Source organism: Diceros bicornis, chromosome 14 (genome assembly GCF_020826845.1).
Source record: "Diceros bicornis minor isolate mBicDic1 chromosome 14, mDicBic1.mat.cur, whole genome shotgun sequence".
NCBI lineage: Eukaryota > Metazoa > Chordata > Mammalia > Perissodactyla > Rhinocerotidae > Diceros > Diceros bicornis.
This window is the reverse complement of record NC_080753.1, coordinates 44030785-44049300: the sequence shown is the minus strand read 5'-3', so window position 1 is coordinate 44049300 and position 18516 is coordinate 44030785. Positions and strand designations below refer to the sequence as shown.

Here is an 18516-nt window from a genome sequence, read left to right as displayed (position 1 = left end):
CAACAAGCAAGCCTTTGCAAGCTGAAAAGCCTATAGAAGGCTTGGAGATTGGAGGAACCATCTGTCTGTGGAAAAGGGGACATAGATATGACTGAAAATAGGTGAATTGCCTTAAAGTCTTTAAAAGAAGCAGATAGAGGAGCCAGCCTGGTGGCATAGTGGTTAAGTTTGTGCGCGCCAGTTCAGCGGCCCAGGGTTAGCAGGTTTGGATCCTGGGAGCGGACCTACACACCGCTTATCATGCCATGCTGTGGCAGGCGTCCCACATATAAAAGTAGAGGAAGATGGGCACCGATGTTAGCCTAGGGCCATTCTTCCTCAGCAAAAAGAGGAGGATTGGCAACACATGTTGGCTTAGGGCTAATCTTCCTCACCAAAATAAATAAATAAATAAATAAAGAAGCAGATAGACTCTCAAGATCCCCTCCCCACTCTTGAGAAATACAAGAGGTTTATTCTCTAAAGATGGTGAACTACAGGGAAGCTGGACTCCAGCACAGCTGGGAACAAGGGCACTGTACTGAAACCAAGAAGGATAAATCTCTTTATCTAATGGCCAAGCTCCCTTCCCATAGTCAGATCCCAAAATGCTGCCAGCCAGGCTTACACCACCAAAGCAAGTGATAAAAAGATTCCACTTAAAGGAAATAAACCAACCCAAAAGAACAACATAGATACTGAAAATTGGAAGTCTGCCAGTAAAATGGCCAAAACCAATCACCCTACTGGGAAACTCACTCAATCTAATGAGCTCTGCCTATGCACACAGTTTCCTAAATGCTTTACTCTAAAATCTAACCAGATAGCCAAGGAAAGCCTCTAACATGGAGGCAGAGATCAAAACTTTGAAAGAAACAAAGAAAGAAAAAAAGAAACTCAGAAGAAATAAAGGTAGTACAGGAAAAGAAAGTTTAAAATAATAGATTAATCCTTGGAGAGATAAGGGAAGATATCACATCCATAAAACAAGAATAGGATGCTATAAAAAGAAACATTCAGAGAATATGAAAGAGCTCTTAGAAATTAATATGATGACTAGGAAAAAAATCAATTGACGGAAGATAAAAGTTGAGGATTTTTGACTTTAAAAAAGTTGAGAAAATAGAAAAAAATCCATAGAGATGGAAAGTAGGAGAGAAAATAAGATGATCAGTCTAGGAGGTCCTATATCCAAATACTTGGAGTTCCAGAAGAAAGTAGAGAAATAGAGAGAATAAAAATTATCAAAGAGATAATTCAATAATTTTTTTCCAGAACTGAAAAACAAACATTTTCAGAATAAAAAACCCACTAAGTATCCAGTCCAATAAGCAAAAAGACCTGCACAAGGCACATAATTGGAAATTTTCAGAACATCAGGAACAAAGAAAAGATCCTAAAAGCTTCCAGAAAGGGAAAAATGGTTATTTACAAAGGTTCAGGAAACAGAGTGGCTTCAAACCTCCCAACTGCCATTCTGGATGAGAAGGACAATTGAGTAACACCTTCAAAATTCTGAGAGAAATTATATCCAAGTTTGAGTAGAGAGAAATACATTTTTAGACATGCAAAGCCTCCAAAAAGAAATGTGCCTCTCATGAAGTTTTTCTCAGGAAGCTACTAGAGGTGAGTTTCATAAAAAATGAAGGTGTAACCAAGAGGAAGACGTAGAATTCGAGAAATAGGGGATCCATCCACTGGGGAAGCAAATGAAATTCCCAAAAGAATAGTGAAGAAAAATACCAGGATAACTCTGAAAAACAGATCTAGAGAACAAATAACCAGCTTGAGGCAGATGATTGAAGAGTTTGAGAAAAAAAATGAATTGAGATTTCATCATCACTGGATATGTTTGAGTATACCAAGAAGAGATCAACAATTCTAGCCGAGTTTGAAGATGGCTTGGTAATAACTATACAAAAAAGTAAGCAAATGAAAAAAAGAAATACAGGCAATTACTAAAATAGGGAGGAGGAAAAATGGGTTACACAAGAAAGGAAATGTAACCACAGTACACTGTATGGCTCAGCTAAGAAGAAAACTTACACAGTAAAAAATAATGTACAGATAAAACATTGACTTAGCCAAAAATTATTATAAAATTATAGTGGAAAGAAAGAAGAAAGGAGTGTGTGTGTGTGTTCGTGTGCATGAGGCTTTATGTGGGGGGAGGGGGAAAGGGGTTGGTAAGAGAGCTGAATAATCATCTTCCATAGTCATTAGAGATAAAATTAATAAATAATATCTAAATCTGAAAAATAAAATCAAGAAATTTATTTCATCGAATTTGAGACATCACCAATTAAAAGGATCTCCATCATTTTATGTACCTGTAAAAATAAAAAAACATGCCAATTAAACTACAACATGCCATTACTTGTAAGATCCAAAGGTCTCAGACGTATTGAAATAAAGAGGAGTGAGAAATCTATGGTTTAGAAATATAGCAGTCTATTCCATGAGAAATAACTAAACTAGTTCAAACCGGTTACCTCTGTGGAGCAGGAATCCAGGTGGGGAAGAGGGGGGTAGGTGGTTGCTATTTTTGTTACCATCTTTGTTGAACTAGTTGACTTTTCAAAATATTATATGTATAACTTTGATTAAGAAGTAAATTCCAAATAAATAAATAAGAAAATAGTATATAGTACAGCTTTCAATTAAAAAAAAAAAAAAAAAAAAAAAAGCTTTCACTGCTCCAGTGTTCATGATTCTGGCTTGAATGCTATTTCACGAAGTTACTTAGCACAAAAACATTTTGCAATTCTCATTATTTTACTACTCAAAGTCAACTACCAGCTGATGGGAAAAGCTATAAAACCATCTGAGACCACTCTCAAGCTTCTATCCCCATCTTCTGCGCTCTTCTGTCAAATGGAACAAAATCCACAATATAATTGCTTATTTGCCTATTTTATAGGTATTTATTTGCCTGTGTTTCTGAAATAATGGATTCTTCCTGCCTGATCTTTACTTACTAGGCGCAGTTCACTTAACTATAATGGAGCATGCTCATTTCTTGCCTCCTTAGCTTGGAAAAGCATCATTTTATAAATAGAGCATATTGACATAGAGTTATCAGTGCCAGGGTATAACCACAGGTGTTGGTTAATCAGACACTTGCTCCACTGCTTATGGAGAACCAGATTGATTTGGATGTGCATGCAAAAAAAATAGCAATTTTTAAAAGAGTGCTTTATTCTTATTAGACCTAAACTCTCCCCTGAGGAAAGATATTTGTCCTGGCCTCTCCAAATACACAAAAGACTGTGACATTCTTCAGTTTCCCAATGGTTTGGAAGTAGTAAGAAATCCAGGATCATTAACTTGTCTCTAAGAAATGGAGAGTCTGGATCTTGGGACAGAGCTCAGGTTCTTTCTTGGCTCAAATTAGTCCACAACGCCCCATTACACACCCTTACACACACAAACACCATGGTAAATGGTACCAATAGAGGCTATTAAGGACTATGAAAGGACTGAAATTTTACCCTACTTGCAAGCTACCACATCAGCCTGCCACAGTTTCATGGATGCTGGCAGAAGACAGGAGACTAACGGGTCAGAGACAGAGGACTTGATAGTGCTCACAGCGATAGCAGTAGCCAGAGTACTGGCATTTGCACCCACTCCTTGAGGCCCCACTCCCACAGGGCAATGTGAAGGGAGGTGAGTGATACACACAGTGGCTTGCGTTTCAGGGGAAGAACCCCAAGCTTAGGGAACCCAAATCTTTTTTTTTCCCAAATATTTTTATTGTGGTAAAATATACATAATATAAAATTTACCATTTTAACTAATTTTAAGTATACAATTCAATGGTGCCACAGCTTTTATAATGGATAGTAAGCCTGCTGACCTTTGCACCATAGAGAAACATTATCTTTATTACAGTGGACAATAAACAAACCCAGCCTTCACAGCAGAGTTTCTCAATGTAAGCACTACTGACACTTTGGGCTAGATAATTTTTTGTCGTGAGGGCCATCATGTGCATTACAAGATCTTTAGCAGCATCCCTGGCCACTACCCACTAGATGCCAGTAGCATTCCCTCAGTTCTAACAATCAAAAATGTCCCCAGAAATTGTCAAATATCCCTTTGGAGGCAAAATCACCTCCAGTTGAGAAGGACTGTTCCAAAGGAAGTCACTAGCTCTGTCTTTCAAGGATGTTCACTATACAAACATCCTCGAAAACACAGTCCAGAACTAAGGCAATCGGTGCTTCTGCTCACTAGATATGCAGAAACATAGAGATCCATGGAGAACTGTCTCTCAACAGAGGCCTCGATATTTACTTATAAAACTTGATCTGCTTTTCAGGCATAAATAAACTATTTGGCCAATTTGCACATGATATGTATACACATACACACACACACACGTGTGCACACACATTCCCTTCTTCATGGCCCTTTGACTAAAATTACAACGTGATTCACTTAGATGATGGGAAACCAGTCCAAAGAAGTTAACTAGCGATGGCCCAAAGGGGAGTGTATGTAAGTATCATTTACAGCTGAGCCAAGAACTATACGATGACTACATTGTTTTTCTTATGCAGGAATTTTTTTCCTTCCCTGGGTTAATAATTGGCTTTTTTTCCTTCATTTAATACTCTTCCCCAAGATCACTCCTATATTTTGAAGTTAGACAGACATGCATTCAAATCCCAGTTCCTCTACCTAACAGTACAAGTAAAGGGCAAGTAACTCCACTACATGAGCTCACTTTCTTTCTATGTATATCTTATGGGCTTGTCATCACAACTATATGAGATAAAAGTGCCTAGAACAGTATCTGGCACTCAGTAGGTACAAAATAAATGGTAGTTATTGTTTAATGAAGATCACCGTTAGGGCATGTCCTCAGAGTCATTCTTAAGGAGCTAGGCTGTTCTTACTATAATGAAGCTTACTATAACGGAGCTCTCCACTCATTTATCCACACTGTCACTTGGTTTGCCACAATATTCATAACATAACTGCTTAGGCTATGGAGCAAAAGGTCACCAGACCACAGAGAGAATGACTCTACGACCTGACCTCATAAGCCTCTCATGCCAACTACGTGAGCCAGACAATCCCAACTCTATTAATAACTCTGAAGAGGGTAATTCTGATCTTTTGTTACCTGGCTTTATTTCCTTCAAACTGACATCATCTTGTTGATATTGCCCAGCTTTTACCAATCTGTTTAATCGGTCTTTCTTGCATACTTGTATTTTAATAAGCTAGCACTCTCCAGTCAAATAAGACATCAGGCTCTATGGACACTTATCCAAGGCTGTTCGAGTATCATCAGAGATCAGTTCCCCCTGCCAGCTCCTCTTCCTTGTGATCATCAGATTTATAAGAAACACCCTTAACAGATTTTGTAACTTGTTCAGTGATTAACAAACAGATTTCTCTTTTGATAATAAAGCTATGGTTTTCTCTTGATATTCGGCATTTTGACTTTGGAATATAAATTAGTCTTGGTTTTGGCAGCTATCAGTTGTTGTACATACATGATGATTACTCTTCTTTGTCTTAAAATATAATATTTAATTATAGCTTCAGAGAAGACTTAAAATTCCATTTTCCCTCAGAAAAAAAAATACCTATAACTAGAGTTTATGAAAAATTATTAGTTGTAGCTAATCCTGGATGATAAATTGGATTTTTGAAATCTGTGTGATTTTTAACACATTAGGTTTGTCATCAGGAAGGCGATGCTTACAGAAAATGCCTGCGGAATAATCAAGCAGCGATTGCACTGCCGCACTAACACAAATGCAATTGAGAAGATCATCTGTGGAATTTGCTAGATTGTGAAATTTGCTTTTTGAAAGGGAAATATCACATAATAGTCAGAGGACAAGTGGCAATTCCTAGTGACTCCTATTCCCTTGAGCCTGGGATTATGAATTTCCCCTCCTCACCTAAATTCCAATCCTCCACTTAGAATTGTAAGAAACCTGGCTGAATTCAGTATTAAAAGGCCCAACCAACCTTTATTTCTTGCATCATTTAGCCAGAATTAACACTACTTAGTCCCTTCTATAAGCACATGTGTGTGTACACACACACACTCCTAAAAGTACAGTGTTCCACTGGCCTAAGAAAGAAAATCAATACACACGCAGCAAATGTTTGAATTGCATTTATATAAGCAATTCTTTATGAAAAACAAATTCCAACCACAACAATTTCAAGGACTGTAAAGGAGAGAATATCACGGCATTTTTTTTAAAAATCTGCTTTTGTAAATGAAGGACTTTTTTCCTAGATAAAAACCCCAAGCCAATACTCTTTTGTATCAAACTTTCTCCCTCTTTGTATCTCATACCTAATTCCAATCCACCTCATTCTTCAATGTTGTTTATTAAAGATATACCATTTGCAAAAATAACAATAAGAAAGACTTCATCCAAATGGCTATTTTTTGTAGGAATACTAGGAAAAACCGAAGGCGTTTTATTTTGTTTTGTTTTTAAGGTCGTTCAGCCCCATAGCACCTGAGTGGGTTTAACATATGCTTAGGAACAACGCGGAGCAGATAACATAAAACTTGAACAAAAATAGTAGTTATTGGTTTATACATATTTTTAAAGGCATGGAGATTACCTGATCAATGGGAATCTCAACTTGAGTATCTTCATCTTCTTGGACTTCTGCTGCCCCCCGTGTTTCAGATCTCTCTTCTCCAGCTTTGAAAATGCCTTCATCTATTATTTGAGAGAAATACACAGTGAAAATCAAAATCCAATTGTGACATCGTGTGGCTTCATCTTGAAATTACAATCAAATATCTAATGAATATTATTCTTTAATAGGTATTTTGGTTTTTTGTAGCCTCCTCCCTGCAATTCTTCCACATTTTCATTGAGAAAAGGTTCAGTGGCCCAAACCAGGCTGACCCAGCACAGCAGAGCTGTGTCTCAGACTCCTCCTCACCCTTTGGCTATCGATTTTTTTTTTTTAAGTATAGTGGACATACAATATTGTATTAGTTTCGGGTGTACAACATAGTGATTTGACATTTATATACATTATGAAATGATCACCCTGATAAGACTAGTAACCATCTGTCATCATACAAAGCTATTACAATATTGCTGACTATGTTACTTATGCTGTACATTATATCCCCGTGACTTATTTACTCTGATTAAGAGGTAAGTGGCTACTGATTTAATAACGCAACCCTGTACAGGTATTTAGACGGAAAGATTCACACCTATTATCTCTGTTCGCATCTCCTATACATGAAACAGTGATAATATTTGGTGCTTTAAAACATTACTTTTAAAAGTTTTCCTTTTCCAAGAGAATGCTATACACTGAATATAATATATTGGAATAATTCCCTCTATTCAGAGTAATACAAAAAATATTTTTACTGCAACAGAATCATAGAGCTGACTCTGCATCTCACACAAATCAATCTTTTATTTTCTGGATTTCCACAGGATTTTCAGAACCTGTGTCTTAAAATCCTTAACTATAAAATGTAATCTAAATCTCTAAGACTTTAGGTTAAGTTCCTTCGATTTGGTTTCCTATGGAAAGCAATAATAGCTGTTTTCCATATTTGAAGTAGTTTTAAGGTCTCCCCTCAGTCTTCTTTCTCCAGGCCAAGTAATCAAAGAATCACAGAACCATTTGTCATTCTGTCTATCTACTTGCTTCAGTCATTCTCACAGATGTTTTCTCTGTCCAATTTTTAAGGATCTCCAGGGATGGAGATTTCATCTCCTTCTCTGATCATCTATTACAGTATTTGATTATCTCTGCATCTAGAAAATATGTGTTCATCTTTTGTCTTAAAACTCCGTCTATTTCTCTAATGGGAGCTTGTTTCCCAGAGCGCAACTATTTAACACATTTCACATATTAATACTTCATATTGTTAAAGTTATCAAGTCACTCAATTAAACGTAAAATGTATTTTTACACTTGTTGAGGGTCAATTATATGTAAGGCACCATGTGAGCCAATGTGACCATCTAAGATATGAACGAGATATAGACTGTTTCTTCAAGCTGCTTACAGACCAATGAGTAGACAGAGAAATATACACCACCAATGAGGTGTGCTGAGGTAGGTGCTCTAATAGGTAAAGGCCATAGCAGAACACTATGGAAGCTGAGAAGATACAGCCAGGTGACAAAGGAAGGGAAGGATGGAGGGAGGAAATAGAACCAAACTCAAGCCCTTTTTGTTTCTCCTAGAGAAAACATTTTCCTTTTTAATTACTTTTTTTGTAACCTGACTGGATGTTGTCTTCTCTACTCTCCTTTTTAAAAACCAGAGACAACAGAGCTACCTTCAAAGCTGATTATACATGTTAGATTAATTCACATGGATTAATTCATTTTGAGGATTATCTACAGCAATCATTTAATCCCAGACTGGTTTTTACTATCATCCAAAAAAGTCTTTTCAGCCAATGATTCTTTCTCTCCATCAGCTCTTGTATGCTTAAGAAATCCAAAGTAATTTTTCACTCACTAGAGTTTTCTCAGTTAAATCATCCTATATATATATGTAAATTGAAAATATACATATATACAGGAATCACTACAAAATCATCACCAAATGATGATTTCAGCTTTGGCAGCTATTTTGGATTATCTCTACAGCTAATGTTCCCCAAGGACATGGCCCACACAGCACATCTAAGGATTACATCCTGACTGTATAGTGTCTCACATCTGAAGACATGGATCCACAATGAAATTGCAGCCAAAAGCCCAGGAATATCAGAAGAAAGAATATAGAAAATGAGACAGAGACTGCGGTGATGTTCTCGCATATATAGGCCTGGAGTAAGTGCAGAGTTTTGGTCATGTACTCAACAAAATAATCCTCACGCTAAGAAAAGTGCAGGGAAGGACACTTCAAGGAGCCATGAAAATAGCTTACAATTATTCTGTCCTAAAAGAGGAAAGTGAAAGGGAGTAATCTATAAAATTGGAGTCAACAGAGATAGGGTAAGGTGATATTTGTCTCTCCATCAAAATTCTGGAACTTGGAACTCAATGGTAGAAACAATAAAAATAAATTCTGTTTTATTCACAGGTGGAGTTTATAACCCTGAGAATGTGCAGTGGTGGATTTCCAAAAAGGGTTACAAAATTTACCAAATGTTATTTCCAAAATGGTTTAAAAAGGAAAATTAAATGTGTTTGACATTCATTTCTACCTTCCGAGTTACCTTAGAAGACAACAATCATAGTCATCCACAAAGTGTCCCTTGAGTCAACCTTCAGAGACAGATGCTGGACTCAGTAGACTATAGTTATGATCTACGGATATGACTTTTTTACACAACATTTTTGCATCCAAGTGTTGTACTTGCTTTCAAAGAGACTACAAAAAGAAATCGACAGATTATAAAGGAACATATTCTTAAATATTCAAATTCAATGAAATGTTTGTATCTAAGCAGAGCTATGAATGGCTTGCAGATGTGTTTTAGGATAAACATTTCACCAGAAAAGATGAATAAGATCAATAATAACAAATAAAATAAAATTGAAAGGGCACTGGAATGGAAAATGGCAGCCACAAGGATATAAAAGGCAAAGAGAGAAAACAACAAAACTCAACATTGTGTACGGTGATGCAAATAGAGAATACAAAGATGAACTGCTTGTCTGAGGTGTAGGGGGAGGGTTCTGTTCATCAGTGAACTGAGATGTGTAAGTCATCTCCTTCACCAGCACAGAGCAAGAAATGAAGGTCAGAAAGGAGTTCACAGAAATAAACAGAGACAAAAACAATGGAAGAACACCTGGAAAGTTAGTTTGTGATAGGAGAAAGCCTACTACGATCTTAACTTTTACTATAAATGTTATATAAAATTAAAAACAGAGTAACATGAATTCCTAAAGAAAAAATATTTTTAAATAGCATTTTCTGATTATAAATTTAGATAATACATATGCTTTTTAGAAAACTTGGAAGATGAAGAAAATAAGCATCCTTCTAATCTCACTACCCAGAGATAACCATCACTAATATTTTGACAACAGATTCTCTCTCTCACACATAAATTCATAAAACTAGGATCTTATTATATATATAATTTTTTAAGTTTTTTTTTACTTTAAAATCATATCATGAACATTTCCTCTGGCATTAAACGTTATCTGAACACACAATAAATTGCTGCATGTGGTGGTACCATATGTAATTAATGGACAATACTGAATAATGAAAAATTGGAGTTTTTAAGTGAATAGGGGAGATTTCATTCATTTTATTGGTAAATATGTATCAAGATCTACTGTATAAAAGTCACTCTAGAAATACAAAAGGGTTGCTCTCTACAGGCTTAGCATCTTGTGGAAAGATCACAGAGACATGGGCTATTTATCTTCCTACGTACATACCCTGTGGCTCCTTTCCTCTCTTATAAGTCCTTGTTTCCCAAGAGTAAGTATGGTCACTGCACGCAATAAATCCTCAATAAATGTTCATTGAAATGTAAGACAAAAAATAAGTTCCTGGTTTAAACTCTTTCTCACATGTTGATTCCCTTCCTGCTCTATGCCCCCTACAACCTTACCCCCTCACACACTCTGCCAGTATTTAATTCTCCCTCCAAAACTTCCCCTTGGGCATACTGACATCACAGTTTTGATATAATTAACTCACATAAATCCTCAACCTCTTCTCTGAGTGCCCCTTCCACGTCATTTTAAAGGAAACCTCACCAACCTATGTCTCTCCCCATCTTGTGTCCTACCATCAGAGTAGTTTCGGTGCCCAGGTGAGGAGCCATTCTATGCCATGGCCTGAATACTTCAACTTTTCAACTCCATTGACAAGCCCCTCAGCTCCACCTTACCACACACCCTTTTCATCATGTGGAGTGACTTCAGTTGCAGCCCATGTGCAGTCATGACAAAGAACGTATAGGTCACAGTACCACTGTGCTAGTTCTTGTCTTATGCCTATGCGCTCAATGCCCAGTCTACTGCTTTCACCCTTGTCCCTGTCTGACTGCCTGCTGGAGTCTTACTCATGGTTCAAATCCTCTTCAACTCTATAAAAATTGCCTCTGATCTCATTCCCTAACCCCACCACCAAACAGAACCAATAGCTTCTACTATACACTACTTTTATATCTCACATACTTAATTTATTCATGAATCATGCTTACTTTTAACGATTTCCTGTATCAGTTCTGCCCCCCTAACCATTAGACTACAGCTCCTTCAGGCATAGACCATAACTTTTGTCTTTGTAAGTCCTGTGCCCAGCACAATGTCAGCCACATAACAGGTTCTGAGATATGTGTTAAAATGAACTAATATACAAAGCATTATATAAACACCAAATTTTTGGCATTTTCTAGAAGTATTATCTGCAATAGAATTTGTATGGGTTTATACTTCATACAGGGCCAAGATCAGCGCGCCAATGTGAATATTCAAAAGTACGTGAATGTTCAATATGAATGTTCAAAAGCAGGCCTTAAAACCAGAAAATTAAAATTATCTAATACCAAAGAATTGCCAACAAGGCCAAACTACAATGGAAAATAACTTAAACAATATAATAAGAATATGTCCCCTTTCTGTCAGTGCCATAGTAAAACGCATCTACAGACACACTCCATGCAAAAAGGCAAAGAAAGATAAAACATTAAAAATTTAAAACACCTGCTTGCGAGGATAGATTCTAAAAGAAATTTGCAAAAATATTAAGTTTTTTGTCAAGGGCAATATTACACAAGCACTTCACAGCTTTATCACTTTCTCTTTATTATTACTGCTAATTTAAACTTGCAGAGTAAATTGGTGAATTTAGATCATAGTTATTGCTATAGAAACCTCAGACACCCTAACTATGACTTACTATGGCTAGGTGCCATCTAGGATAGAAAAGTTAGTCTCCAATGGGACACAAGTAGTTTTAGTGTCACTCAGGAGTTTCATAAAAACAGGAATTTAGTCTTACTCAATCCCAATGTCAACAGATAAGTGACATTTTTTGCCATAGATTGCCAATCTGTGAATTTGTGGTGTGCCAATAATAGTCTTGCAAATATTCAAGATTTCTTCTAATCTTCCTTTTAATAAGCATCAGTATAATTTTCAACTGCTCATGACATTATTTCTTATTTGAGTCTTAGCAATTTTGCTCCCTCTAAAATTAATTGTACATGGCAAATGTAATAATAGAAAGTCTGTACATCATATAAAAATAAACTTTTCTTCTATAGGTAGGAAAAGTAGGTTTTTGGAAAAAGTGATAATGAGATGATGCCTCATCTTGGAATGCCCCGCCCTAGCAGAGCGCCTAGTGCTTAGCTGTCTGAACTCACTATCTTTGTCCCTCACCCACACACTTTCTCCCACACTTTCTAATGTAGCTTCTGCAGCAGCACCCATAAGGACTGCTCTTGTCAAAATTATCAATGACCATAATGGTCATCTTTATGTTCTCATCTTACTTGATCTCCTAGCACCTTTTAATATAGGCGATATCTCTTTCTATCTCTCTCTCTCTTTCTGTCTCTATCTATCTATATCTCTTCATTTCACTCTCTTGGTTTCAGCAACAACACCAGCTGCTTCTTCTCAGTCTCCTTGGCCAACCCATCCTCCTTTGTTCAACTTCTAAGTGTTGGACCACCCCAGAGCAGCATCATGGATCTACTTCTCTATTTACACTCTCTTCCTAGGTAATCTCATCAAGATCATGGTTTGAATATCATCAATATGCCAATGACTCTCATCTATACCTTCAGCTTCAACCTCATCATAGATCCCCAAACTTACATATCCAATTGCCTAACTTGACATCTCACTTTGGAAGTCTAATAGGCATCTCAACCTTAACATGGTCAAAACAGAACTCTGGTTCCCCACCCTAAACTCATAGTCTATATTTCCCACCCCAGGAAATGGCACCACCACTCAATCCCAAAATCTGGGAGTTATCCCTTATTTCCATCTTGCTCTCACTCCCTACTATATCTATTCTATTGTTGTCTTGTCAGTTCAATCTCCTTTTAAATATATACCAAATCTCTGAATATTGTTTCCATCTCCACTACCAACTTGGTCTAATCACCACTGTTTGTTGAATTGGCTATTGCAATAGCTTACAAATTAGTGTATCTCTTCTTCTACTCTTGCTATCCTGTAATCCATCCTCCACACAATAGTGAAGTGATCTTAATAGATTATAAAAATTATTTAGAAACTTTCCAACATCTTCCCATCATACATAGAATCCAAAGTCCTTACCATTGCTTACAGAGATGCGATCTGGCACTTAACTCCCTCTTGGACCACATTTCATACCACTTTCCCTTTGGCCATTAAACTCCAGCTACATTCTGTTTCTCCAAAAGAAAACTCATTCCTACCTTATGACTTTGTGCTTCTTACACCCTCTGCCTGAAATGCTCTTTCTCCCTTTTTCTCTTTCCTCCTCCTTCCAGATCTCAGTAAATCTGCCTCATTCCTATTCCAGTGTCCAACCAGTCACTCATATTGCTCTATCTTAATTCTCTGCCTAGCATATGTTAGCAGTTGATATTTTTCTTGTTTATTTGATACACTGTTTGTCAGTCCCCACCAAAGTGTAAGCTCCAAGAAAGCAGGTAGCACGCCCATATTGTGCACTGCTCTATCTGCAGCATTTAATAGAGCTCAGAAGACAGGTGTTCAAAAGGTATTTGTTCAAAGAATGAAGAGCAGGCACTCAAAAATAATTGCTGCATTGAGATAGAAGGTAAGGAGTATTCAATTTAAAAGCCACTAGCCCAGTCCATTAATTCTTAGTATTGTTACAGGGTTTTTGTCCCAATCTGTCCACACTTGATAGTATAGCATTTTAATGGAGAGGAGGAGTCAAAGGGGATTGAAGAGAAAGAAGATTGAAGTACAACCTACACGGGGATCAACAAATTATGCTCTGTGTGGTGGGTAAAATAATAGCCCCTCAAAGATGTCCATGTGCTAACGTTCAGAAACTGTGAATATGTTACATTACATGGCAAAGGGGAATTAAGGTTGCAGATGGAACTAAGGTTGCTAATCAACTGACCTTGACATGAGGAGATTATCCTGGATTATTTGTGTGGACCCAATGTAATTACAAAGGTCCTTTGTGATTACAGAGGAGGAAGAAAGAGGCAGGAAATCGTTGTCAGAGGGATACAGGGTGAGAAAGACTTGACTGGCCATTGTGGGCTTTGAAGATGGAAGGGGGCCATAAACGAGGGAATTGGAGACAACCTCTAAAAACTGGAAAGGGGAAGGATACAATTCTCCCCTTAGAGCCTCTAGAAGGAACGAAGTTCTCCCAACACCTCGATTTTAGCCCAGTGAGGACCATTTTGGAATTCTGACCTCCAGAACTGTAAGATAACGAATTTGTCTGTTGTTTTAAGCTACTGAGTTTGTGGTAATTTGTTACAGCAGTAATAGGAAACTAATAAACAATGTGTCCAAAAATCATGGTCCAGAAAGAATATCAGGGCAGTAGCCATGGCAAATCCTCTTTATGAATCCTCAGATACCTGCTAGGTGAGAGCAGCCATTTCAGACACCCTCTCCTCCTCCTGGTATTAAGGCAATGGTCAGAAAACCTCCTGTAAGTCCACTGCCTTTTGTTTTCCTTTTTTGTTATTACTTATCTTTCTCATTCCCCTACAACCTGCAAAAACCACCAGCACCCCCAGACACCCACACATCTGCCAAAAGAAAAGGATTCGATTTTCTTAAGTCTTCTCCTAACCTAAAACCTTTGTAATAAAAGCCATTCGCTAACAAACTAGAAAGCAAGGATAAATTTGATATACAATACTGCTCTCATTCAATTACTACACTAAGGATCAAATTCAATGCCTGGATGCACACTACACCCAAATTCAGCTCTAATCTTTTTTCTTTGAATCATGAATAGACATTTTAGTGTATATTACGCAGTAAAGCAATAACAAACACTCTAGTAAAAATCAAAATGCTCCTCAATTATTTTTCACTTATCCCTTATGAATTTTATTGCCTTAAAAATGAAAGCAGAGCTGCTGAGGTAGGACAGTCACATCATTACTGTGTAGTTCATAATAAATATGAAGCTGTTTCCCCTACAGAAATGGGAAACAAATGCCTGTGCTTTTTAGCCTTTCTGCAACAAGAACAGCTGAAATGAAAGCATTTCCTAGTCCCAGTGCATAAATATTTCAGTTGAGTAACATTATAATACTTTAATCTTCTCAAGTAGGAAAAGTTACCAAAAAATTAATGAATGATATTTTCATATAATTGATGATAATCAGTATTTAAGCCCAACAATCTTGTTTAAAAGATACTTTCTCATAAGAATTATTAAAAATAATTTTTAAATAGTATTATAAACCGTATTTTAATATGTTCAGTGATTGAAATAGATTGAAATTCATCAGGACACATAAGAAGAAAAATAACAGAATAATGCTCAGTTCTGAATACTTTATGGAAATATTAGATATCTATTAAGTGGAAGCTCTATGTGCAAGCAAGAAAGTTTAATATGACTATAAACATTTTACTTTGATTTACCACTGAGACTATCTCATAAAAATGTCAAATTAAAAACAAAATGTTAATATTAAAATGTAGCTCATTAAACCCAGCAGATTACTGAGAAAAATGTGGGAAACAAGCTATTTATGGCTTTCAGTATATAAGATAACATCCTAAGAAGAAAAAAATATATAGATCTATTTATAAGAAAAATCATGCACCCTTTATATGTGCCACATCAGTTACCAGAGGCAGAATTAAAAGTAAAATTGGTAAGAAGGTGACACACAAATGATTTTCATTAGCTAAGGTTAGTGAACTACATTCATATGTGAAATATATTGACTTTCTAATAAAACTCTTCATAGATACAGATTGTTGTCATCACAACATCTAACTGAAAGTTAAAGACAGCACTTCCAGAAAGCTGACCCAGTATGAAGCAGTCTTTATGAAGTTCAGCAGGTAGTAAGGTAGAGAAGAAGAACGATTCACATGTAAGAATACTTCCTTTTGAGAGGATATTGGCCCACCCTCCTCTGATCCGTGTTACAACTTATACAATATCCCTCCTCACAACACCCCTCTGAATTAAAGAAAATTATCATTAGGAAGAACGGAAAACTAATCAAACAACAGCTAATGTTCTGAGTGCATCTAATTTCGTACAGCCATATAACCCAAATGTTTTTTAATCACTCATCTCCATATGTTTTATTATGGCCCATAAACTCAAATGGAAACTCTTTACAGAAATAAGAATATTACAAATGATATTTTTCTTGGGCAATTTAGAATATTACATGAAAATAACTACCCAGTCACTTAAATAGGCGGGTTTTCTTAACTGTGGTTTGAAATATTTGGCTTCTTTCTATTCCCTGTCTCCCACTCCAGGGTATTAAATATCATCTGTTATGCAATTGATGTTTAAATTTGACTATCAACTCTTTGCATAGACTTGATCTTAACCACCATGGTTATTTTACCTTGACTTTAAATGGGTGTAACAAAATTTTCTAAGTGTAGACATAAAGCAAAAGTAGGATTATTACCATTGATTTCCCGAGATCATAGGTAATTTTGTTCTTATCCCTACATTTCTATCTTATTCTTTTTAGACAGATGTTTTAGATTTTCATCAAAATCAGAAATATTCAGAGTACAGAGAATAAAGCACATATTTATAATATGTAGAATTCATGCTTCTTAATTATTTTATAATCTATATAAATTTTGATAGAATTTCCAAAGTTATATCAAATACGTGGACTGAGAATAATAAAGCAATTCTGAGTAGGTTTACCTAAGCCAAGAAGTATACATAGCTTTACTTTTGCATTCTAATTTTGTAACCTTATAAAAATTATACCGCAAATTAGTTTTAGTTTATCAGAATAATTGAATTGTTCCTCTAGTGACTTGGAGTTACTTATTAAGTGGCCTAAAATTCATGATTCCTGTTCTTAATTCCAGCTAGTCCAACTACCTCCAAATGACCCTACATATTCCTGTCTGTAAAAGAGCTAGCCATACAGAAACTACCTCTCTACTCTAGAAAATGTATCATGGTAACAAATAGTACTCACATATAACAGAAATACATAGTACTCAAATTCCTCAACTTTTTTTCATTTATTCATTTGTTATGCCAATATTTACTGAACTTCCTCATGCTCAGGTATGTGCTGGACAATAGCCAAGAAAGACTGAACAAGGCACTGGCCTCAAGATGCTTACTGTCTACTGGGGAATTTAAATGGAAAAATCAACAGCACAAAATGATAAGTGACAAGTGCTACACAGACTGTGCATAGAAGTAGGAAAGGGTAATGGAGGAGGGGGTCAGCCAAAGAAGGCTTCTGAGAGACACAGAAGCTGCAAATCAAAAGACAAACAGAATTAGGGGCCGGCCCCGGGGCATAGTGGTTAAGTTCAGTGCACTCTGCTTTGGCAGCCTGGGTTCACGGGTTCAGATCCCGGGTGCGGACCTACTCATCAGCTGTGCTGTGGCAGTGACCCACATATAAAATAGAGGAAGACTGGCACAGATATTAGCTCAGCGCTAATCTTCCTCAAGCAAAAAAAGAGGAAGATTGGCAACACATGTTAGCTCAGGGTGAGTCTTCCTCAGCAAAAAAAAAAAAAAAAAAAAAAAACAAGACAAACACAATTTGTCACTGAAGAGCAGAGGAAGGGCATTCTAGACAGAAAGGTCAGTATATGCAAAGATTTGGAGGCACTGGAATGCATACTATGTTCCAGGAACTGCAGTCAGACGAGCATGGCTGCAGCAAGGCTGCAGGGCTGGGGAGTGGCAGGTGAGCAGGGGAGTGATTCAGAAAACCTTGTCTGAGAGAACCAAGAATGTGAAATTGATCCTGAAGATGATGAAGACCAACTGAAGGACTTTAAGCAGGGAGTGGGGAGCACAAAGCTGGGGGAGCGTCCTGGAAAGAGGGCTGCCTAGATGGAAGGGGGTGGGGATTTATGGCAGGCTGTGTGTGGACGGGGAGATATGGAAGGTATTACTCAAGGCCCTCTAGGATGACATTGCTGAGATGAAGATACCAGGTCAGAGTGAGAAGACTAGCCGAGATTGAAGAAAGGAAACCCTGGAATGTGGTTCCGACTGAAGCAACAAGAGGCTGGTAGCCTGGAGAGATTAAAGAAATGGCATGGGAGAGAAAGCATGGAACTATGGTCTATGTGCAGCACCCGTTGTGGTAGTGCGACAAGCACTGCTCTCTAGGATTGTGGCACTACACTAGACATACCAGGTCCTGAATGAAGGCAATGGCAGTGGGATGGCTAGGAGGGGACACAAGAGACACTTAAAGTCCTGTCAGACACTTGTACTGACAGGACTCCATGACTGCCTGGATGCGGGAGTGAGAGAGATGAAAGAGTGGAAGGGAGACTCTAAGGTTTGTGGCTTAGGTGTCTAAGGGGTTAGTAGTGCTATCGATCAAGACACGAGGAGGAAGAGAATGGAGGTTGTAAGAAGGGAGATGATGAG

At 37.2% G+C, this 18516-nt stretch overlaps 1 protein-coding gene across 3 annotated transcripts in view; it reads right to left on the bottom strand.

Moving 5' to 3' along the window:
* Window positions 1-18516, bottom strand: part of DCDC2 (doublecortin domain containing 2) — a 165877-nt gene that overhangs the window by 21514 nt on the left and 125847 nt on the right. For all 3 annotated transcript variants that reach the window (XM_058555163.1, XM_058555164.1, XM_058555165.1), the window contains one exon: window positions 6589-6689. In XM_058555163.1, the coding sequence (XP_058411146.1) occupies window positions 6589-6689 (101 nt within the window). The remainder of the gene's footprint in view (window positions 1-6588; window positions 6690-18516) is intronic.